The 24325-nt window shown below is 40.9% G+C and overlaps 1 protein-coding gene across 7 annotated transcripts in view; it reads right to left on the reverse strand.

The window, feature by feature from the left end:
- MYO9B (myosin IXB) overlaps positions 1 to 24114 on the reverse strand; it is a 42009-nt gene extending 17895 nt beyond the window's left edge. For all 7 annotated transcript variants that reach the window (XM_061466859.1, XM_061466858.1, XM_061466856.1 and 4 more), the window contains exons 1-13: positions 23970 to 24114; positions 14621 to 15514; positions 6959 to 7053; positions 5546 to 5608; positions 5321 to 5420; positions 5071 to 5171; positions 4702 to 4831; positions 4138 to 4227; positions 3787 to 3903; positions 3411 to 3545; positions 1383 to 1504; positions 661 to 802; positions 206 to 401 (exon numbers count right to left, since the gene is read on the reverse strand). In XM_061466859.1, the coding sequence (XP_061322843.1) occupies positions 206 to 401; positions 661 to 802; positions 1383 to 1504; positions 3411 to 3545; positions 3787 to 3903; positions 4138 to 4227; positions 4702 to 4831; positions 5071 to 5171; positions 5321 to 5420; positions 5546 to 5608; positions 6959 to 7053; positions 14621 to 15457 (2128 nt within the window). In that variant the 5' untranslated portion in view covers positions 15458 to 15514; positions 23970 to 24114. The remainder of the gene's footprint in view (positions 1 to 205; positions 402 to 660; positions 803 to 1382; positions 1505 to 3410; positions 3546 to 3786; positions 3904 to 4137; positions 4228 to 4701; positions 4832 to 5070; positions 5172 to 5320; positions 5421 to 5545; positions 5609 to 6958; positions 7054 to 14620; positions 15515 to 23969) is intronic.
- Between the last annotated feature and the right edge of the window lie 211 nt (positions 24115 to 24325).

Here is a 24325-nt window from a genome sequence, read left to right on the forward strand (position 1 = left end):
GCCAGCAGGCTGTGCACTTATTGGAGCAGGAAGCCTGAATGATCTCTGATAAGAGTGACCAATCTCTTTAGTGTGTGAATGTTAAGCCATTTTTGAAGTCAGTTTTGCCCTTCGTACCAGTTTTGCCATAAACTAGTTCTGTAAACAAGCACTAGCCAATTGTATGGGATTTGAAAGTGTTTCCACAGCATTTTTCATCCAATACCTGCAGTCTTCTGAGCTCTCTGGCGTCCAGCTTCTGCAAAGACAGCCATTGCTTGAATAGCTGCTCGCAGAACAGCCCAGCGGAACACAGCCACGGGGTCCATTCCGATCAGCTCCCGAACATAAGCGCTGTCACTGCTTCGTAGTAAAGCAACAATATCTGGTCTCATGTAATCCATATTTTTCTCTCTGAAATCCTGCAAAACAGGCACATTGAGCCACAAGCTCTCAGGAAAGCTGTGTTGTGACCCAAAAATATAAATAATCCACTATTCTGAATAGTTCTGACTATAGTGAGCATTATCCCCCAAAGGGTACCAAAAACCCAAACCCAAAGTGCATCTGCGGACACACCTGATACAGTGCAACCCCAGCAAGTTTTCTACACCCTGACAAAAACCATCAGAAAACACGGACTTTTTTGTTTTTTTGGGGCTCATCAGATCTATCACCTACTTTTATCTGGTATTTCACTTTCCCAGCAAAGTGTCGAATAATAAAAGCAGGCTCCATCACTGGGGTTCCAACAAAAAACTTGTTCTCCTCATGCTGCTGTTTGAATTTTGCAAGGAGAGTTTGGTTTGTGGCATGTGGAAAACTAGGAACACAAAACAGAGTAAGTCAGCTATTACATTTACTGAGGTGCAAGGTGACAAACACCTATTGATCCTTGGGGAAAGTATGGTATTGTCCAAGGCCTCTACACTTTAATGGAGACTTACACCCCTGCTTTGAATCTTAGAGGTGGGCCTAATTTCTGGACCAAAGCCAAGCAGCTCCACTCACTGCAGAATATTCTGAGGTTTCAAGTGCGTCAATGCTTCTTCCCACTTCACTAGTCAAGTATGCTTAGCACCACATTAACTATTAACCATATTTGCTACTTAATGTTCCAAAGACTTACAGACATCCATTTTACTTTAACTGGAATGCCATGGTAAAACACAAAGTGAACGTTTCTAAGTTTGCTTGAGCCAAAGTTCAATTTTAGCATCAATTTATATCACCACCATACTGGAGTCATTAAAAACAAACTAGAGCATGGGTAATAGTCACCAAGATGACTCTTTGCTTCCCACAACATTCCTCCCCGTTTTAGAGTGCTGTTTCTGTTCTCTTTCACAGTCCTTCCCTCCTCCCTGCCACACAGTTGTTTTCAGAAGACATTTGTTGCTTACTTGCTTTCTTCATCCAGAAGATAGAAGAGGCCAGTGGGCTTCTTGCTGATTAAGTGAATGCAGGCCACATTATCAGTATAGTCAATATTGTGCCAAGTGATCCCTTCACTCTTATATTCCTCCTGTGTAGCTCAAGAGAAGTCCCTCATCAGTATAGTACCCTGACCTTTCGTGTCTTTTGGTCTAAGCACTTAAAATACATCCTTGGCAAGTTGAATTTGTTAGTTCAGGCAGCAGAAACAAAAACAAGGAAGATTTATAAATAAGAACAGAACAGCAGGAATACTGGGGCAGATCAAAGGTCCATGGAGGCAGGACACTCAACAGCAGATGCTTGGATTCAAACTATTTAACAATCAAAACAGCCAAAAGAATGTTTTGCTGTGCGTTCCCAGCAACCAGCAGTCTACAAACTTGGAGGCAAACATGATGTCTACATCATTAAACCATAGATAGATACATATTGGAGGAATTTAAGTCTATTTTTCTCTTCCATCTTTCTTCCATTATGAGAAACGATGAGTATTTAACAGCAGGTTCCAGAATTGCTAAACTGCACTTTGAGACAAAAGAACAGAAGTTTCAAAAGAGGCAGATCAGCCCCACACAACACCAGCAGCAAAACTTCCCTAAGGAGGCAACGTGTACTGCTTAGGTTCAGAATACTTGGAGCTCTCTTTGAGAAGAGAATATGAAGCTCTTATGCTGAAATGACAATGTATCAAATGCTTGACAGGACAAGCTTCCCATTATGATATGGAACCAAAATATCTGGTGTTCCTAATGCTGCAAATTCCCATTGGAAAAAGAAAATTATAAGGTACTAATGTAAAAAAAAAAGTCAGACAGAAAATTAACTAAGTTTTGTGTTTAACAATAGACAAAGAGCAGCGCTCACTATTCTATACGATGATGATAAGAAATGGACTACACAGTCTGCCTAATGACAGGCTGCTCAGTGTGCATGCTGAATTACAGACCCCAAATGCCATTTTCCACACACAAAAAAGCCTTTCTTTAAAAAGATATAGCCATCACTCCTGGGGGCCCTCAGGCTGCAAGAGATACAGGAAGTGGATCATTCAGGGATTAAGCTTCTTTGGAAAAACCAGGGCATTATAAAAAAGAAAACAGTGTCACTATTTATCCTAGTTAGCCTGGATAGCCACTTCTGTCCCGAGTTACAAAACAGGGACCTCAACGTTATGTTTACATACCAAGTTTGCATGTTTGGTCATTTTCTCCTCTTTAAAATGCTTGTTTAAAGTTATCTACATGCTGCTGACAAAATACCAAGGCGCACAGAATGACTTCCTTCTTTCAGCTGAGTGACCTGAGAAGAACCTTTTAGCACAAACCAGACAGAAAAACCCAAGTCTAGTGCAAAAAAACCCCAAACCTCAGGCAAGAAACAGGACCTGTTAGAGCCTGCAGCACTCAACGGGCTCTGTAAGAAGATGATACCATCTGCAAGCAACTAAATCAACATCCTCCAGTAGTATCAGGATTTCAGAACTACTGCCAATATCAGCATTCAGTTGCATCCCTTAAACGCAGTCAGGTCAAAGAGGCAACAAAGATATTTAATAACCAGCAATAAATATTTAATAATTAATTATTAAATATTTAGAAAGTAACAAAAATAAAAGAAATTGTTTCTGGACCATGAAAACAAAACAAAAACCTGGAACAAACACCTCAGCTACAGACTTTCAAAGTTTGCAGTTCCATCTGATTTCAGTCTGCTATCACCTGAAGGTCTTTTTAAGTTTCTTACAGTTATGCAGAAATATCATACTAGCCCTCTGAAGAAAGACCCTGCTGTCATTAGGACATGTAGAGCACTAAATACAGCAAAGCTACAACCTTCAAACAACAATAAGCAGTAATGAAGCAAATTAAAAAGAAGTCTTTTGGAGCTATATTCAAGCAGTTATAAAAATTATGCCTTGTGGTTTTGCATAACTTGTAAGTTTGCATAATATATGATAAAAAACAGGTTTTGTTTCAGCAACTTTTATTTCTTACCTGTTCCAATTTGAAAATGTGCTGATTGAAATAATACTGAAGCTGTTCATTTGCATAATTTATACAGAACTGTTCAAAACTGTTGGTTTCAAAGTCTTCAAATCCAAAAATATCAAGTACACCAATGGACAAACACTAAAAGAAGATGTGGAAACCTAGTTAAGCAATCTGTCATGCAGTGACTTCACCCGCAGTTAACCGTTATGAAAAGCACTTTCACAGTTACATCTATGGCAGAACCATACGATTAGATACAACCATGGACTTCAGAAGAAACAAAATTTATCCCAGGTATCTGAACACACCATCTATAGCATCGTCTGTTAGCGCCAAGTACACAACTGCCCACAAAGACTGGCTTTTGTGAGAAACTTACTGTAACAGATTCTTCCATGTCCTTCTTATTAAGGAGTGCATGATTAATTCGCAGGACAATCCAATCAAACAAAGCACTGTATAAGGACTTTGCCATTGAATCACGAGCTGTTATTGCCTGCAAGTGAAACAGTGTTCTTGGGTTAAAAAAGCATTTCTAGTTGAGACCAGTATCAACTCAAAGGTTGCAGTCCTAGCAGAGACAAAGAAAACCAACATTTACCTTTAAAGCTAACTTCTGACTTTCCAAATGGCCCTCACTAAATGTGAGGGTGTACCACCTTAGTTTTTTTAATCCAAACATCGTAACTGCAGTTAGTTAAGACCATTCTACTACTGTTCTTTTACTCACCTCATTGAGACTATATGGCAAAATAAGCTTATCGTTAGCAGTCACAGTTTTTCTTTTTGTTAGCACCTCTACTAGAATTTCCCGTTTAACCTTTAAAAATAAGCAAGAACAAGAGTTATTGTCACCCACAAACTCCCAGTGAGCACTGTGATAGCAACAGTGGACACAGTTTCCTCAGAGAAGCCCAAGCCTTTTGACAACAGCTACATTTATCATTCATCAATAGCTTTACAAGTCCTTCAACATCTTTAGTTATTCTCAGCTTAGATTCATTCAGAAGTTTCCCTATGGTGGCAAAGAACCCATCTCCACTAAATTCATTCCTGCTCAGCTCTATGATAAGCAAGTAAACAAACTCTGTTTCCATGCTATGGGCTATATCCCATCCCTAGTCCCAACAATTTCACCAATTTCATCCATTTCCCCTCCCCATAAGCTTTCTGGAAGTACCATAAACCAGACCTAGATACAGCAAACTAGCCACCAAGATATCCAAGTAAAATGCTGAGGCAGAGCATGATACAAAGGTGGATCAAACATGAGAGCTAGAGAGAAATACTCTACTTTCAAAAGCTGGGAAAGAATGTCCAACACTTCTGGAGGTCCCACTTCCAACCCTTCATCACGACCTGTAGCTTTCTTCTTGTATGTAACGTTGCCCAAATAAAGAATAGCTGAAAGTATTGCAAAAATCCTAAGGAAGAAAAATAGAATTTTATAAGAGTTTTTAATTACAAGTTCATTACAACAGGTTTGCTTTCAAGAATTTGTCTGCAAGTCCTCAATTACTCATAGAATCATGGAATAGTTTGGGTTGGAAAGAACCTTAAGATCATCTAGTTCCAACTCAGCTCACCCGGCTTCCCAATGGACTAAATGTGACCCCAACATTAACTAGCCAGCAGTAACAAAAGCTTAAACGATTCTACATACTGTTTTTTTGTTGCTGAAAGGAAGCCAACCATCTCCATGGCTTGTTTTAATCTTTCGAAGTCATGTCGGAGATCTTCCCCGTCTTCAATTTTCAAGTTATGCTGGGAAGAGAGATCCATACTTAAAGGCAAAGAATGAAGCCCAAACATCACAAAGAAAACAAGCATAATATGTTCTGCTGTCTTTCACCTTTAACACAACAGACAGACAACACTTATCAATGCATGGATAAATTCCTGCCACAGATTACCTGATTGAGGTAGAAATAATCTTCAGGTTGCTTGAGGTGAAATTCTTTACGCTCTTCCTCATTGACTCCAAGTAGCAAATAATAAAAGACATGGTAGTTCCTACAAAGGCAGTAAATCTCTCTTTCATGAACACAGAATAATTTGTCTTTAATTTATGTACTTTAGATGATCTTAAGCTCTTGCATGGATTGTAATTGTGTTAGCAAATTGTCTTGATCTCTTACCTTTCATCTTTTTCTTGAGAAACCAGGCGAGATTTTTCAAGCAGGTATTTTTCAACAACAGCCCTAAAGAGCCACAAAACATGAAAAAGCAGCATGAGGGTGAAAGAAAAGACCTCCCAAAACATCACACAGCAACTGCCAAGAGAGTTCAAATAATGCAGTCTGCGCTAAAGCATACAAGAGAATAGCTTAGTGACTATCTTCAATCTAAACCAAGAATTTCAATATGCAGAATACTGTAACAAGAACAAAGAGAAACACCTATTTTGGGTGCTTGGGTTCAGTAGTCATAACTGGGGAAAGGCAGACAAAGCTAGGAATGCTCTGATGAAAAACTGGTTGCAGAAACATGTAGAGTGCTAACAATATGTTATCTACTCCGAGATTAACAGTTATCTGACAAGGAATGCAAAGGCTACGAGACCCCAGAAATACACTCGATAACTGATTCTCCATCTAACAAATATTAGATGGTTTATGACAGTATATACGTCAGCCTAAAATGGAAGCCAGCCAGAAACCCTACAGGTTGACAAAGTAACCTCCTAAATGATAACCTAAACTCCTTGACATGGGATACAATAAATGAGGTCAAAGTTGAAGCAGGTTTTTCTCAGGCTGAAGACAAAACAAACATATCCAAATTGTGCCTAGTTCAAAGCAACTGTGGTACAGGGTTGCCAGTCACTTCTGGTACTGCCATTTGGTAAACTGCAAACACCAAGATGACCCAAAAGAAAGACACACCAGAGCACACAAATCAGTGATAGCTAGTGGCACTCCAGAGCACAGCAAGCTTCCACTTCAGGCAGAATTCCATAGCAATAGCAGGTATTACAGCCTTGCATCTGGACTAGCCCAGGTACATCTTGACAGTGGGGTAAAAAACATTAATAGAATTTTAAGACTCAAATGTGACTATCATATATTTAAAAAATGTAAGTATAGAATATTTCATGTTTGACCTTCAGCGAGAAGCACACATTTCAACTAAGTCAAATAAAACCATAATTATGTAATCTCTTTTATAACTGGTGTTCAGATTGTTCTTTACAATGGCTTCCTCAAATCTATTTCACTTCTCCCAGTTCCTCTTAAAAATGCAGATCTTCTGGTTTTAATTGCAAAATGGAAATGACAATGGATGTTGTGAAAAAAGCCTTCATTTAGCATGAAGGCAAAGATGCAGCAGCAGTTGACTTCTTAACCTGATACGGTCATACAGCAAGGTAAGAACATTAGCCATCACCTGACTATTCCACAACACTATTCTGAGAGCCTGGAAAACTCCTCAGCAGCAAGCTATTCTCACAAGAGAACCACCTCAGCAAGGCAGCATTCTATATACAACAGTCTTCACCAGTTCCTAAATGCACAGAGATCAACCCCAGCACCACTTCAGACTGTACTTACCCTCGAACAATACCATTCTCTAAATAGTTGACTTGAATAAACTTCCCAAAACGACTGGAGTTATTGTTGTGTGCTGTTTTTGCATTTCCAAATGCCTGTAATAAAGCAAGAAGACTTAATTTTCAGTTAAGCAAAATATGCTAACACACAGCTTTTCTGTTCATTGTTCAGCCTCCTGTTAGCTTGCAGAATAAACATGAAATACTAAGGCCATGGTAGCATACAAACACCAAAAAGGCAGTTTAAGAAGCCTCCACTATTCCTTAGAGCTCTATATACATTTATTATTTGCCCCATGCAACAATATTTGGTGGACTGAGGGAGGGGAATAACACATTTAGCTATTTCTCAGAGTACAGGAAAGGTAATCCCAGCTGGAGTGTGTAAATCACCCTCAATAATAACAATTATGACCTTAGAGAGGCTATTCAGTGGGAAGATGACAGCACAATTACCATGACATTGCCTCTCCCAGTCTACAAACTACATCCTATTCCCTAATGCATTGCTCCCACTCAAAAACTTCACAATGAACACAGTTTTTCTTTAAGTGAGGAGGGCACACGATCTCATTTCTAAAGTTTTCAAAGTTGTGTATTCCAAGAAACAGGAAGAAGACAAACAGAAAGCCTTTGGTTTACAGAACCACATCATGCACTGGCCAGTTAACTCCGCTATGCACTACTGAAAAATGGAGTTTCACTATGAGGCATTAGGACAGGGGAAAAAACAGGGATGGCGCAGATCCTAACTGTGCATCTTTAATACTTCTGCCTGCATCATGATAGTTGCTAGTATACACAAAACAATATCCTTCGCATGAGCCGCATTTAAGAACTGTAAGGATAACTTATTAAATGCAACAGTCCAATAGAATTAGTTACTAGGAATGTCCTTAACTTTATCAACTCTTCACTATGCATTCTTAGCTTCAGAGAAACTTGTGATCCTTCTAACATGCAGGAGGCAATCCAGCATATTGAGAAGAAAGCCTGTGTAAAATACAGTTGTCTGGAAAACTACACTGCTCGGTGCAGACTATCACCAGCAATTCCTGCCGCAGATATTTCCTCTTCAAGCTCCAAGTAATGAAGGCCTCCATTAGGAAATCCGCTGCCCCTAATATAGAACATTCATGGAATGATTTCAGAAAAATGCCACCCTCTTCCTCCACACACACATCCGGAGAATGACGGACATGAATACTGTACACAACACTGAACTGAACTCTTGCACACAGAACTGCCCCACTATGGTGTATATGCTGGGGAGTACTGTTTTCATGACAGTCAGAAGTCTGTTTATTGAAACTCTTCCCTTTCTGGGGGGGCATTTTGGTTTGTGGGTCTTTTCCCAGACTACCTTAAGGGCTGCATGATCCTGGATCACTATTACTAAAACAGGTTCTCAGAGCTCTATTACAAGTAGATTTCTACTGGGGGCTGCCCAGTGTTCAGGCAACCTGAGAAACTTCTTATGAACTGGGAGAACGGCCAGAGTTCTTCAGACAACTGCTATTTCTGACTTAGAGGAAAGAGCTAAAGGAGCTCTTCCTGTGCAGGGTGAAAACCCACAGGGTGCTTTTCCGCTGTAACTTCAGGAAAGTCAGTGGGTTTCTAAAGACACAATTTGTGTCCAGCACTGCTTATAGATGACTGAGGGCCAGTTCAACCTTCTACTTTCTAGAGACCAGGCTACATGTGACATGATGCAAACAGCATCTATCCCCAATCACACTTTCAAAGCATCGACCAGAATCATCAATATCTTTTTACAGCTACTATCCAGCAAGTTATAAGCCAGATGTGGTTTTTAGAGCCCATTTTGCATACACATGCATATTAATGTATGCATAAAATCCAAGTCAATTCCTTACAGTTACCAACCATCCCCAAACCAAAAGTGGAAGTCCTGTAACATCAGCACAGCAAATATTCTGCTTTGCAAATCAAAACCCAGTTCCTCCCAGCTGTGGCTCTCTGAAGAACACCAACTTCCCAGGTAATGTGGCAAGAAACCTGTTGTAGTGAACCTTGCCAGGCTGCAGAACAGTGCATGTGCAAAGTGATTCCAGAAAAAGCTTCTTGTTAGAAAGTTGTTTGAACTGAAGGCACCAGTTAACTCTCAGTTTGCTAGACATAGCAACCAGTATAACTAAATTTGCTACATTAGGTTTTAATAATAAACATTTGGCATTATAGAGTTAAGAAATCCCAAGCCCAGGCTTCCTGAAAAACTTTTCTTAGTGATTACTCATGTAAGTAATGAATACAGTTTAAAACTAAAGGCTCTTATGATCTCATGTGTCTGGTATTTAGTCAAAGCATACAGCAAATTCTTATAAGCTGATCTAATATTAACAGTTTTAGGAAAGTTTTCATGTACTGAATGGTTTTCTCATAAGAGCCTTTGACATCTACAACTCTTCAAAGAGCATTCCAAGTTGCTTAACATTTTGGGTGGGGAATTTTTTGGGGGGTAACATTTAACTTTAAACTCTAATCACTGCTACCACACTCTTCAATATACTTTGAAAAGTTAACTTTATAAGAAGTGACATTCCTGCCTAAAATCAGAGAAGTGCCAAAATTTAATGTGTTAAATGGTTTGGTTTGATAGTGGTTAAATATCTTCTCCCTACTGCAGCTTTATCCTACGAGAATAAAAGGATTACAGGTAAGAATGAAGCTCCCATATTACCTAGCTATTGGTCTGCATAGAAAGCATCTTTCACAGCTAATTCTAGCCAGGTACTCTATATACACAGCTCAGATTCAAATGGAGTATCTCCCTGGTTTGCCTTTACAGAGCCACATATGCCTTTACAGAATAAATTCAGAAGATGTGAGGGATAAGAGAATTTCAGCTAAAGAGAAATAATAATTTCTATAACCAAACCCATTTACTATTTTCCCATGTGAGTCCATGAGGAGACAGGTAAGAATGAGAAGCTACATTTAAATCTCTCCATTGCAGAACACTAGGCTTACATAAAAGAGAGTGAGTCAAAAATAGCAGCCCAAGGCCAGCAGCAATAAGATTTGGGAGAGCCTATTCCGGGAGTCAGGAAGTCATCCAACCCACCCCTCTTACCTTGGAATGCAAGAGGCATAAACTGAAGTCTGCTACTTGCAACTCCTACAACAGTGACAGCTTTGAAAGTATTCAAGAAAATGCCAAATTCTCCTTTTATTTGCTGTAAAATGAAAACCCTAAACCACACACATGCTCCTATCATGGAGCTCAGGAACACAACTAAAAATCTCACTCCATTCATTCACAAGAACTGCCAAAATGTGAAAGCCATCAGAGTTCCTATGCAAACCATCCCAATCCATGGCAGAAAAGCCACTGCACAGCCCTTCTTTCAACGTGCCAAATGACCTCCAAGACTCAAATTGCACACCATAGAAGAGGAAATGACTGCTTCAGAGTTGAACTCAGTTTAGTAGCAGTCTTAAACATGCTGCAAAATATCTGCTCATCCACACAGAAGTTGCAGTGTTCAGGGTAACTTTGCAACCCTGCATGTTGTAAGATGCCCTGGGGAAGTCTGAGCAATCCACATGATACAACTGCATGAAGGACAAGGTGATCCCGTGCCCCGCCCCCCCCCCCCCCCCCCCCCCGAGATGTGTGCAGCAGGGAGAAGTGTGCAACAAATCTCTACCAAAAAAGCTTAGTAACATCCAACCAACTGGAAAAAGGAAGTTCCATTCCTCCTCTATGATTCTTAAAACAAACACAGGCAGATAATAGCCTCAAAACAACTACTTTCCCTTAAATAGAACAGCCTACACCCACTAAATATATATGCAGACTTCTATGGTAAATCCAAATGAAAACCAGAGTTGAAGCATCATTCAGCTTAAGTCTATCTTATACCAAAACCACAAGCACAACAGGACTGTAATAAAGAAAACAGAGCTGACAGCAGACTGTTTTACTCTGTTTTCCATAGAAAGGTAAAGCAGAAAGGTTTACTTTCTACAATTTAACAAGCTTTTACGTTGAATGCTAGAAAATCTCGTCCCCACCTGATTATGCTTACAACATCCAGATTTACAGCTGCCTTCTTTAGAAGAACACTTAATGAATGCTTCCTGTTGGACTTTCCATTTTATTTGGGTCTTAATTCTTTCCAAAGAATGGTTCAGTGCCATTAGGAAATCTTTAAGAACATACCCAAAGAGAAAAAAGGAATGCCTATTAAAATACTACATGTAAAAGTTAAGACAATGCCAGTATTTCCACTTGTCCCTCCTCTCCTCAGCTTCCACTGCAGATGGAAATGAACTTTCAGCATGCTAAGAAAGTAACGTCTGTCATAAACCCAGGATACTAAGGGTTACAGTTAACGACAAGCAGAAGCCAATAGGAGCTTTGCTGCCAGAAGAGGAACCTCCAATTCCCTCTTATATGTCGCTTGCCACATGCTCCCACCCCCTTGCTCCATTTGCAGCCATTTACTAAAGTAATTGGCTTGACGAATCTAATCAGTTAATTTAAATCTCCAAAGTAAGTTCAGTCTTAGACTGCACACTGCATTTTACACTTGAAACATGCATTTTAAGCCATTTTCCTTGATGAAAGGAAAATACAAGTTTCTTGGAAGCTTCTGAAGTGTGTATGGTAAGGTTCAGTTCTCTCATTTGAGACTTCAAAAAACAAAGGTTTGATTCATTATTCCAAATTTTACCCAAATATTAGCTCCCAAATGTAAATTCCTTCTTAGGACTTCGAGTAAACTGAACTGAACGGTTAACACCAGAAGGCAAAACTCCAAGTCAGGGAACTAGACTTTAAGCACTATATTTAGAAGAGGATGAAAAAGTCAGGAATATCTGAAAACAGAGCCTATCTTTATCTTCCTGCCAGTTTTAAAGCAACTGCTCATCATTTGAGATGATTTATGACAACCTGGAGAAACAATTACAACCAAAGTCTGACAGCAATTCCTATAGAGCCAAGGCAACTGTATGTCACATGAGCAGTTGAAAACCAGAATAGACCACATCTGTAGGCTGTGCTGAAGCATCACTGTCCATGGAACAACCAGCTAAACTATTAACAATGGCTTCTCTTCAAGTTACTTACAGATTTGAATACAGATTAGTTGGCCAACTCAGAAACAGGATTCCTTAAGAAATACATTCCTAAGTTCACTATGTGCAGATAAAAGTCTAAATCCACCTCCATAATACACTAATAGTGCTCACCTTTCTGTGCTGGAAGTGTTAGCTTTAGCTACTTGATCTTTTACGAAAGGTCAGCCTATAAGTAGATATACTTTACTTAGGTCTAAGGAAAATAAGAGGTCACTAAAAAGGGGAAGTTTTGAGACAAATTGCAACTGGCTTTTTATGATGTAGAAGTCAGAGGAACAGGCTTCAGTCAAGAGTAAATTTTCATCTCTCATAAAGCCTCAAAACTTCAGAATGAAACATACCATTCCAATCCCCAGCACTTCAAGCACTACAAAACCCTCCATGCAAAAATACCCCTGAAACATCCATTTAAGAAGAATTCCCTTGCACCACTTTAGTTCCCTTAAGTAAAAATCCAAATGAGTCACCACAGTTGGATTTAGAAGTGACAAAAGTCTAACAGAAGAGTTTGTCATCAGTTTGACTTCCACAAAGCAGAGTATGCTTCCCGCGCATCCCTCCCCGAGATCAAGATGTGACTTGGGTTTGGCTTTGTAAATTCTACTTAGTGACTGTATTTGCACAGGAGCATCAACGATCGGAACACATGGAAGTTTCCCTGTCAGCTGAATCACTCTGCTGTATCCAAGTAGGATCGCTTGATTTCACTTCTCTATGCTCCATCACTTTTTGATGTGCACTAGTTACGTGAACAGGGAAGTCTCTTCCCACTACCAGACTTCAGAAGAGAGCCTCACATTTTCAACAACATGTACTCTAACAGCCCATGTTAGAATCCATTTGGCAAGTTTGAGAGCTGAGCTTTCAATCATCGTATTTCCAGCTAGCAAGACTATTTTCTTATGAAATGCATTACTGAATGCTGAGGGGAAGTCTGAAGAAGTTGTAGTACTTATGACAACCAATCCTAGTGCAGAAAATCACCAGTATCTCTTCATGAACATTCCTAAACATACACAACATAGAATCATAGAATGGTTTGGGTTGGAAAGGACCTTAAAATCATCCAGTTCCAACCCCCCTGCCAAGGGCAGGGATACCTCACACTAGCCCGTGACACCCAAGGCTCTGTCCAACCTGGCCTTGAACACTGCCAGGGACAGAGCATTTACCGCTTCTTTTGGCAACCTGTTCCAGCACCTCAGCACCCTCAGAGGGAAGAACATCTTCCTTATATCTAACCCGAACCTTCCCTGTTTCAGTTTAAACCCATTACCCCTTGTTCTGTCGCTACAGTCCCCGATGAAGAGTCCCTCTCTGGCACCCACAGCTTTCTCAGTCTGTCTTCATACACCCAGCCATGACTCCAGCAAGTTACTAATTTTGATTTTCAGTCTGGGGATATGTGCATTTCTCATTCAATGGACAAACTGCAACACAAGATTTTCTGTCTCTTCCTGGTTTGACACAGCTGTATCACATCCGGAGACTAGGATGTGAAACAGTTAATTTTATCAAAGGCAGAAAGATCAGCTGATCAGTGCTTTCCACAGTGACCCCTTCCTGTTTTCTGTGTAGAGCTGCAAACTTGAACTCCAGCAACCAAACCTCAAACAATTTTACTTCTTCTTTCAAGCAGCAGAAAGCAAGGCAAAAAAAGAACTTGTGTGTATTCCTCATTCTTTACAGATAAACTTTCAACTCATTTATAAGCATTTTAAAGTTTAACTTCTATTACTTTTTCACATTTTATCTAAATGCTTAGAAAAAACAGTGGTTTTTTTTAATGAAAGTGTTGTAATTTATACACTTAAATAATCTAACATGTGACAACAGCTGCATTCAAACTCCTTGCTGTGGAAGGTTTTATTACAGGTGACCATTACATCCATCCAAGCATTCAGAGTTTTTCCTTTCAGATGAGAGCACAAAAGGGAAAGTCTGAAGTCTAAAAGATCAGTCTATGTTCGTAACCTAATGCAAGACCAGCTGTACCCCCTCCTTCTCACATGTTTAGTTTTGCTTTCTGTTAGAAATGCTGTAGTAATTACAAGCCAAAACCAACTCACATTTTCTTCCCAACTAAGAATGTTGTTCTCTTGAAAACAAACAGTTGTAGGAAGGAAATAACTCCCTCAAAAAGTGAGTCCATAAAAATGCTGCAGGACATACTTGCACATAAAGGCACGACTACACTGAGCAGTTCATGTTTAAGTGGAAACGTCCTTTTTATGAAAACATTTACTTATGATTTGATTCAAATGCCATCAAAACTTTAAGAGGGAAAACACAGGTAACCTCTGTCCCAGAATATCAGTTCTTAGTAGTGGAAAGTTAAGTCAAATATAAGTTAAAAGCAACAGGAAGTCAACTGAACGGAAGGATGAATTAAGGAAAATCAATTAGAAGCAGTCAAGCAACACAGCCAAACACCAGTGCAGCCCAGTGATATTTAAAGTCTAAACCTTGGGTGACCAACAAACATTCAACAGCAGCTATTTGAAGTTTTCAAGAAACATCTTTGCAGAAGGCAGTTTTAGCAGAAGAAGTTTACCTCCAGAACTGGCCCAGCTCCTAGAATAGTTCTCTCCACACCACTTGCGTACCCTTTCTGGCTCAGTGCAGTGAGGCAGTGAATTAAGAAGTTTGTGCTTTGAGTTTTCCCAGACCCACTTTCACCCGATATAACTATACACTGATTAACATGCTTTTTAAGCATTGTGTGATAAGCCACATCAGCAATGGCAAAAATATGAGGCTCCAACTTCCCAAGTTGATGATTCTCATACATCTTGACATATTTAGGATTATAAATGGGCAGGAACTTGAAGGGGTTAATTGCAATCAGGATACTTCCTGCGTAAGTGTAAATTTTGTGTTTTAGAAAGCGGCACTTGAGATCCTCTAGGAGCGTTGTCTCTGTCAGGTTGGGAAGATTGCACAAGTCATCAAAGTCCTCCTGATGCCATGGAAGAAACCCCCTTTCAACCAAACGCCGAGCATCTGCCTCCTTGGAAAGCAACTGCATCTGGACATATTTGATGCTCCCGTCAGTGTTCCTCTCTTGCAAAAGAAAGTAGTACCCATCCTTTTGTGGATGTTCATCCTGAGCGCGACGAGGCCAAAGTAAAACCCTATGAACTGGAGAATCATTGATATCAAGTACCCATTCTTCACCACCTGATTCTTTCACCTCCACAAGCACATAATGTTTCGAGACATCCAAGTTTAAGATATTAATCACATCCTTGATGACATCTGAAGATGTGCTGTCCTTGGTTGCTGTCACTTTGCAGCAGGGAGCACTTTCTGTTGAGAGTTGGGGGTAAATATGAAGATTGTAGGCTGTCTTTGCCTGGCAAACTGCACTGTCAGCATCTTTTAAACTCATTCTGTCCCCAGATGGGCTTCAGTCTTCTGCCCCTGCTTAATATGCAGTGCCCATTGTCTAAAAAAGAAGAAATAAGAGGGAAGGAGAAAAAAGAACAAAGTCAGGTGTTTAAAACAAAATGTGTACAAGAGATATTATTTTCTGGAGGATGAGAATGAAATTACGTAACAGTCAAGTTATTAAAGAATCAACTCACTATTAACACACTTCAGTGCTATACTTAGCCTACCCCATAGAACTGATAACTGCACAGGATCTACGATATATTCACTCTTCCTTCTATTCCCAGGCCATCCCTTCCTCCCAGCTAAAGTAACACAAGCATTCTTATAGCCACAAAGCAAGCTGAACTGGGTAAGCGTCCAAATTCAAACTTCCTTGTTTCCCCAGGTTAGTTTTAACCCAGGTAATTTCCCTGGCCTGGTTCACTGTATGGCTACACCAACATTTATTTATCCTCCCACATAAACACTCCCTTAAAGCTGCACAGGCAGCCTGAGGTAGCAACAGGGCTTGATCACTTCTAAAATCAGCAGAGACAGTTCAGAGCAGCCACGATCTACGGCAGAAGGAATAGTGCACAGGTGCAAGGAGGAAGATGGTTCTGACACCAAGATCCACACTGTTTTTCATCTCCCCCAACTGACTTAATTTCACAAGAGGTACAGACTGGGGACAGGATTTACTCACTCAGTTCTAAGGAAACTGCCTACAGCTGACCAGTGCAAACGCTGCCATCAACATCTAATCCTGCACACCATAGTGATTTCCTAAACATGCATCATTTACTCAGACAAAAGATTGCTAACTTCACTCGAATGAACCACATCCTTGCTGTAGAAAGGTCTGAACACACTTTTTATCTTCCATTTTAGGCAAAAAAGTAAAACTGGTACTATTGCGACTATTTTTCAGTTCAACTAACAAGATTCCAAATAACATACATCACTTACAACTCTTTCCTCACTGGGTTTCAGTGACCTCATGCATGAATTTCCAAAGATCATTCATTCTGATTTCTTTTTCCTCCTTTCATCCTTGATGCAGGCCAGAAATCCAGCATTAACCTCACAGAAGTCAACTTCCTCCCCTTCCTGCCAAATTAAAAGCCTCTTGACTTCCTAACTCCATGCCTTTGCAGGTGATTTTTCTCTCAACTGAATTTGGTACATCCAGATCACCGGGACTAAGCTTGCTTACATTGCTTAAATTCAGCAGTTTACCAGCTTATCAACAGGGAGTAAGAGGAGAAGGATAATGAAGTATCCCCTTTGTTTTAACAGTCTGTAAAACTTTATACCCAGAATATCAGTTCAATTTTTGTTCAAGAACAAAGTGTTCTAATTACACACTTACGTGCCACCTAGATATTACAAAAGGGGCAGAGAAATGCCAGTGAAGTCGCTTTTTGCCACTAAACAACTGCACAGGAACTTGCATAAGGCCACAAAGAGCAATCATTTCAAATTAAGATCAGTACAGTTGGAAGCATTTAGCAGCCACTTCCACTGCAAGTAATGAATCACGGCACAGAAACATATGACATAGTTCTGCCTCATGAAAAGCCTCAGATTAGAGAATTGTTCTTTAAGGGAACTCTGAATAGTGAGTTTACAGAAGACATTGCTATGCAAGCTGGATCATTTTCAGCGGCTACTCATCAAAAGGAAGGCTGAGCAAGCCACAGACAGCAAGACAAACCACAGCACATCTCTGGGCAAGCTGTATGATCCCTCAGAGAATGAGTTTTTTCCCCCATTACATTTCATTTGTCATTCATTAAGGAGAGCTTGCTCCAAGAACTTGGTCATACAGAAGGATGGAGCAGTGAGCTGAAAGCCGCTTCTCCATTTCCCGTACTTATCACTGACCAGTAGGTAAGTTTGAAGGACCTTTGCAATTGCAACCATGCAACTGTAAAGCATTCTTAATCTATAAAAGCTCAAACAACATACAGGAGAACCTACAGGAGACTGCTGCTCATGGGGAAGATGAATCTGGAGCACAGACAAAAAGAACAGTGACCATTTTCCTCTCAAGTTAGACAGCCAGTTTAAGGGAGACAGTCTTGTGCAGACTTCCTTTTTTCCTCCCAGCAATTAGTTTCAGCCACACAGTCTGGTACAATAGAGGAAGTCCCCTCAGTGAGCATTTTTGCCAGAACAGCACCCTAAGAAACCCAGCACCAACTTTCTGCCCACACATAAGAGCTGGTGCTGACCTCTGACTTTACTAACATGTATTTCCTAACCTCATCTCATGTCATCTACCACAATATATCTGGTACATTGCTCAAGACTCTCACATCATGCTTTCCAAAGAGGAAACCAGAACACAGATGGCCTCTTCTCTACCAGTGAAAAACCCAGGCCAATTACAGCAAGCAGCAACATGGTGATAGCTGGTAGGGTCTGCTCAGGTGCGCATGACTGAAGAACTAGAAAGAACAAGACCACTCGTCCTGAAGACGGATTTCTGACAAAGCAACATGCAGACATCACCTTTATGTATTTATGCCACATACAGATTTCTAAATTATGCAGTCACCATGCAACTTGGTGGAAGTTCAAGCAGGCATCCATCACTTTATTGCCTATAGTAGAAAGAACTTGCTGACAGTCACAGCAGCAGCAGCAGCCAGCCAGTCAGCATAACACTGCTCCATCTTAACCAGGTATGAAATCCAGACGTTACTTGCTTGCTTTCAACACCACTGAGCTTTAAGACTGCTTTCACTCAACAACTTAAATAGATATGCTACTTCAAATCATTTAATACTGATTATGAGTCCCAGTATTCAACTGAAGACAGGGTACCATCAAGCAATAGGAGGATTAGATTCTAGCAAAGGTGAATTCTTGGTATCAAAGTAAACATCAGAGAAAAATCAGAGCAAGTAATCATTTCAATATGGTTATTCTAATATAACACCACAAGCATGACAGTGAATGTATTCCCCAGATAAATACTGAATATTTTGTTAGGCAGCCCTGTTACCCTCATACTTAGAAGGTATGTGACCAATACTGTATCTAGAAGATATCTGAAATTCAGTTAAGAACCTGAGATAAGAGCAGCAACAACAGCAACTAATCTGTTGGAAAATACCTTACTGCAAAATACTCTAGAAGCTTTGTCTATGAGAAACACCCAGAGGAGACTGTTATCAGTTTAAGTCCTTGCATAGGGAACTAGAGTTCGGTAACAATCATCAGTCTGGAGGACAAAGCTACAACACAAGCCAGTGGCTGGAATTCAGAACTAGACAAACTCAGGGTAACACAAAACACCAGAAGGCTCCACTGCACTGGAGAACCTGAACTGACGCTAACACTGAGGCCTGACTGCTAAAGATCAGCCAGTCCTGAGTTACAGACATGCCTGTGAATCAGAGAAGTGAATAAGATACCACCCTCTTACTAATGTCAAGAGTAGTCTGAACCGACGATTACAATGATTCCTTCTCATTTTCTGATCTCTAATTATTTAGAAAACTTTTAAGCAATTGAAATATTTATTCAGTGTAATTTGGCACATGGAGGAAGCACAAGCCTGACTTCAGGTGCACAGAACACTGGGAGAAAAAGGAGAAATACAAGAGTAGAAGGTAATAATGAAACCATACTGGTCAGCATGCAAAACAGCAAACTTGGGAAAACAGCAGCTTCACCACCACTGTAGACAGAAATTCTGCAAAGTTACTTCCATTTCTTTCTTATAAGAAGCTCCTTTTCAATGCATGGGAAAACACACAGCTGTGCATTAGAGTTATTAAATACTCTAATTAAGTGGGAGGCAGAAGCTGTCACTAGGTGCACATCAACTAATTTTAGACTTCACATTCAGACTCCTTCCTGGTTTCCTTAAAATGTTTTACTTTTCAGAAGCCTTTTGCAGCACAAGAAATATATCTTCACAGTACTTAGAATTTACTAAGGACAGCCATCAGCATCTACAAAACACAGCAAAGCATTTTTCACAGTAGCCCTGTTTTACAGATGCAAAGAGAGTTAGGCAAGCTGGGCAAGCAGAGTCAAAAAAGTTTGACATGCAATGCTTTTTACCCTTTTATTCACGAAGTTGCACTGTATTAATTCTGTGGGCATGAGTGGCAACAGCTGCAGGGGATTAGTGTGTTAAAGGATATAGTGATATATGATTTGCACCCCTGAGACAGTGGTTTCTTTGTGCCAGTGTAACAGACACAATTTAAGGTACTTGTATTTCAAGTGAGATTGAAGACAAGTAAATCTGAAATAACACTAGGCCAACTTAAACACGAGGTATCAGAGGCCACCTTTACTTGACTGTCCTAGAAGGGTAATTCCAACAGGACTAGAAAAATGGAAGAATTCTAACCCATCTAAAACCTCTTTTCAGGGTTTTGTTACCTTCCCCTACCCCATCCTTCTTAAGATCTACAGCATATTTGTTAATAGCACCAACATAATAAGCTTATAAAGGCAACAGTCTAATGACATATTTCTTTTTATATTACATATCAATTAATACTTTCATTTGCTTAAGAAAATAAGTAAGTTTTTGCAAGTCTCTATCAAGCCAGTTAAGTTTTAATATGCATTAAAGCCAACATCATGCACTTAATAATGTGGTAAAAGTCCAGAAGAGAATTTCACCCCAATCAGCACAGGGTATCTGTTTAGTTTAAATAAGGCTATAATTTGAAGCCACATATTTAGTCAATGAATCATAGCAAAGCTAAAAAGGGAAAGCTACCATTACAGCAAAATTGGTGAGGATGAGCTTTAGAATATTCTAGTTCTTCATATTTTCATGTACATTTCCAGCGCTGCATTCCTCAAACGGAATGATCCAAGCTTCTCCTATTGTTAAAGTCATTTTCAACACAAAAGTAGAAACACACCACAAAGTGCCTGATCTAATCCTCCAGTACCTCTCATCTTCTGGAATACCAGAATTGCTTATGACCATTCCTAAAAGAGACCTTGTGTCTGTCAAATTGAAAAAGCAATTTCAAAAACTTTTAGCTGTTAATATCTTTGATTTCCAAAGCAAGGAATTTCCAGCAAAACAGGCTACAGAGACACTCTAAAGTTTTCACAATTAACTGCATTACAGGGAAGGCAAAGGCCTCAACTCTTATCTCCTGTCACAAGGACATACAGTTGCTGTTGAGCATAATTAATGTTATTTCTTTCTTCTCCAGTATTCCAGACATTCGTGGACACTACCTCAAAATTGCTCAACATTATGTTAACACTTCGGTATTTTTCTTGGTCATAAAAAATTCCGTTGGACTGAACTTCAGATCCTTGGTTTAACTAAAAGGAGTGGTTCTGAATGGAGCATGCAAATCTACAACACATTTGTTACTACTGTTTGTAATCAACCCTAGCAGAGAAGTTACTGCCACACACTTCCTAACAAAGGAGGAGCTGGACTGCAATGTAAGTAATGCAACATAACACAGGAAAAAGTCAAAGAAATTACCTTCATTACAAGCAGTTCCTCTTTACCTTCTCTCCGTTCCCTCTGGCCCTTGAGACCCCAGTCCCAATCTACACCCTTGAACCACCCAAGATACAGACCTCTACTTCCTCTTGATGACTCAGATGCACAATTTAACCTCAAGACAAGGACACCTTATCACGCTTCTGGCGACATTAAAGATCTATAACATGTTATTACCTTACAAAAGGTATGATATCAGAGTTACAGATGTACGCTTGAGCATGATTCAGAGGAAATGAAAATGTGGCTCTGTCGAGAAAACAAGGAATGAAGGGAAAACAACTGAGAGTGTTAGAGGCTAAGAACATAAGCCAGAAGAACCTTGGAGACTATACTACCATTTTTTGTAGTAAAAATTTCACTGGTCTAAGGCTGCATTTACACTGATAAGAAATTTTCTTCAGAAACTTCAGGTTTAAACACTTTTATTGTTAAGCCTTGCTGGTGTTTAAAGGAGTAACATATTTTTCTAGGATCTGCATTGAGTTTCATTTTGTAATCAGACACAAACAACACAATAAAGCCTAGATAAAAGCAACTCTGCAAGCCCCACTCAAGTCATTTGATACATCAAGAAAACATGATATACTAGAGACAAAATCTCTGAACTTTCATTTTCTGAAATAAAGACACTCCCGGTCCTTTCAGAAGGCAGATCATCTGTTAAAATAGCTGCCTATTGAAAAAAAATAAATCCTTATCAGCATTTCAGGCTTTACTTCTCCTTGCTAATAGGTCTTGTTTCTTGGAAATGTGATGAATAAATGCCTTCAGAGTCACAAAAAAAGTACCGAACCACAAACTTATTTTTGCATCATGATTTTTCACTCTTCTCCTTGACTGTTGAGATAGCTCATACTGTCGCGTCTTTCAGGAATGTTTTCTTTTTAAATGCCCCTGATACACAAATCATGGTATTTGACCATCCAGTTAAGGAAAGGCCGTATGTAGCTGAAGCAATATTGAACTATGCGCCTATGAGTCAAACAGTTATTCATACACAGGATTATTCAAGAGGCCTAATGTTTGAATCATTATTTGTCAGAAAACTCAGTCTGTACAAAGCATTAGCTTCTAAGTGAAGCTCGTTTCAATTTTTTATCAGCTGCATTTAACGCTTCCTAAATTATTCAGTTCTATGTTCATTTTGGGTTCCACCAAACCCCACAAACCTATGGTCTTTTTTCCTACTGATTAGGCTATCCGTTTGCACAGATAGCTGTCCTGTTACTGCAGAAACTGCAACACTCAACTGCTGAAAAAGCTTTTGTTGAGACAAACGTTCAAGCAGGGCAAAAAAACAAGCCAACCCAAAACAACCATCAAAGAAATCCCAAACAACCCAAGTAAGTACAGTTCTACAAAAACAGTTGGGTCACATTACTGCATTTAACTCCGGAATTTTATGCTAATAAGTAAACACTAATGGTTAAGGAAATGGCCTTAGATGCATCATCCTGGAAAGCACAATGTTTCTGGACTTTAACTGAAGAGAAGGTAGAAAATCTCATCGTAGTTCAAAGACACAAAGAACAAAGATTCACTCTTTTCAGAAAAGAGCCTCAATGAATCTTGAAGCCAATATGAATACATACGTGCATTAGAAGTTCCCCATATTGCTTCCCCTACATCAAGTGGACTTGTTCCTGACAAGACTCTGAATAAAAGACACCAAAGACTTACTAAAACTTGAGGGGTGTGACACCAATACACTATACCGGAATGCAGGATTACCTCACTGTTACTTTAGGGCAAGTACTTCAGCCATATATTCTAGCTACCAGACCAGGAATCAGAGAGCTTCTAATTACCCATGACAAGCTCTTATTTGCAAACATCTCTGTAGACAAACCGATACCAATCCACCTCTAGGCGCAATGTGGGAGGATGCTGATGACATCTTTGAAAGGCTAATTGTATTTGCCAGAAGCCTGAGATCATCTCCAGCCCTTTGCTACACTGCCACCCATTTCTAGAAGGTGAAATCAAAGAATACCGAACTCCTTTACATCCAAGCTACTTCTCACTTTACACAAACAGGACTTGCAAACAAAGCTTGGTAAGAATTTGCCGAAATACTCATGAGGTAACAAAAAACAAGGCTGGGAAGTCATCTTGTATTAGGATTACACATACCTGTACCAACTGTGTGGTCACAACAGCCATGAAGCAGGACAGGACTCTGCTACTTTTAGTCTATAACCACATTACAAAGAGATGTTCCCTTCTTGCACAAGTTTTACTTTTCAGAGATTGCAAAACCGAACTTACCCAAAAGACGCAGCACTACCAGGACAGAGCTATAGACATGTATCTGCTAGGCAGCGATGGTCACCGTGATAAAGCACGCCCTCAATGCACTAGCGACATTGATATTGTCAAGAGTTGCCCAAAGATAAAACAAAAGAAACAAAAGAACCCAGCGGGTTTTTTTGGAAGATGCTGAGATATTCGTACGAGAGCTCACAGGCTGCTCACACCGAGACCTAGAGACATCCCATGAAACTGCAGAACGCTGCGCGCTGAAGACCAGTAACGGGCGATGGAAGTTCACATCGCCCGAGAGACGGGAGGCACCGGCGGGCGGCGCGGAGCGCTCCTTCCCGTCGGGGACGTCCAACATCAGATGCAAAACGAGCGAGCAGCCAAGCCGCTGCCCGCCCCCGGTCGTGAGGAGCCCCCTCAGCTCCAGCCCGCCCCCCCCCGCTCCCCGGCCCCAAGCAGCGCCCTCTCCAGCGCCCGCCGCCCCGGGGCACGGCTCCCGGCCCCAGGCTCCTGAGGGAAGCAGCAGAGCCCCGCAGCTCCCGCCCGCCAGACACCCCCCGATCCCTCTCCACACGCACGGGACTCCTCCGCCCGCCTCACAGCGCCCAGGTTCGGGGGGAGACCCGGTCCCGCTGAAGTGGTTCCGCTACAGAGCTCAATCGCCCATAGAAAAGGAGAAGGAGGAAAGAAGGAAAGGAAGGAGGACGAGAGGGCGCCCAGCGGGGGCACAGGGTCGCGCTCTGCCGCCCTTTACCTCAGCCGGTGGGTGAAGCGCTGGCGACCAGCACCGCCTCCCGCCACAGGCCCCGCTCCGCCACTTCCGGGTACCGGGGGAGGCAGGGCGGCTCCCATTCAGCTCGGCGTGCACATAGCGCAAGCGCCGCGCTCAGGACGGGCGGCTCCGGGGCGGGAAACGCGAAGCGTCGCTGCGGGGCTGAGGCTGTCGGTGCTCGGTTTGGCCCTGCTCCGTCTGCAGCTTCCCACAGAGGCAGCCGGTGCTGGCCGGGTGTTTTCTGAGGTAGGAAGCGAGGAGCAAGAACGGGCGGATTTGGGTGAAAGCCGAAGAACCGCAGTGCTGGGAGCGTCGCCTCACAGTGCTGCCGGGGGGGG

The sequence above is a fragment of the Pezoporus flaviventris genome, unplaced genomic scaffold (assembly GCF_033815535.1).
Source record: "Pezoporus flaviventris isolate CSIRO_AGI_PZ_B2104156 unplaced genomic scaffold, CSIRO_AGI_Pfla_v1 ptg000043l, whole genome shotgun sequence".
NCBI lineage: Eukaryota > Metazoa > Chordata > Aves > Psittaciformes > Psittacidae > Pezoporus > Pezoporus flaviventris.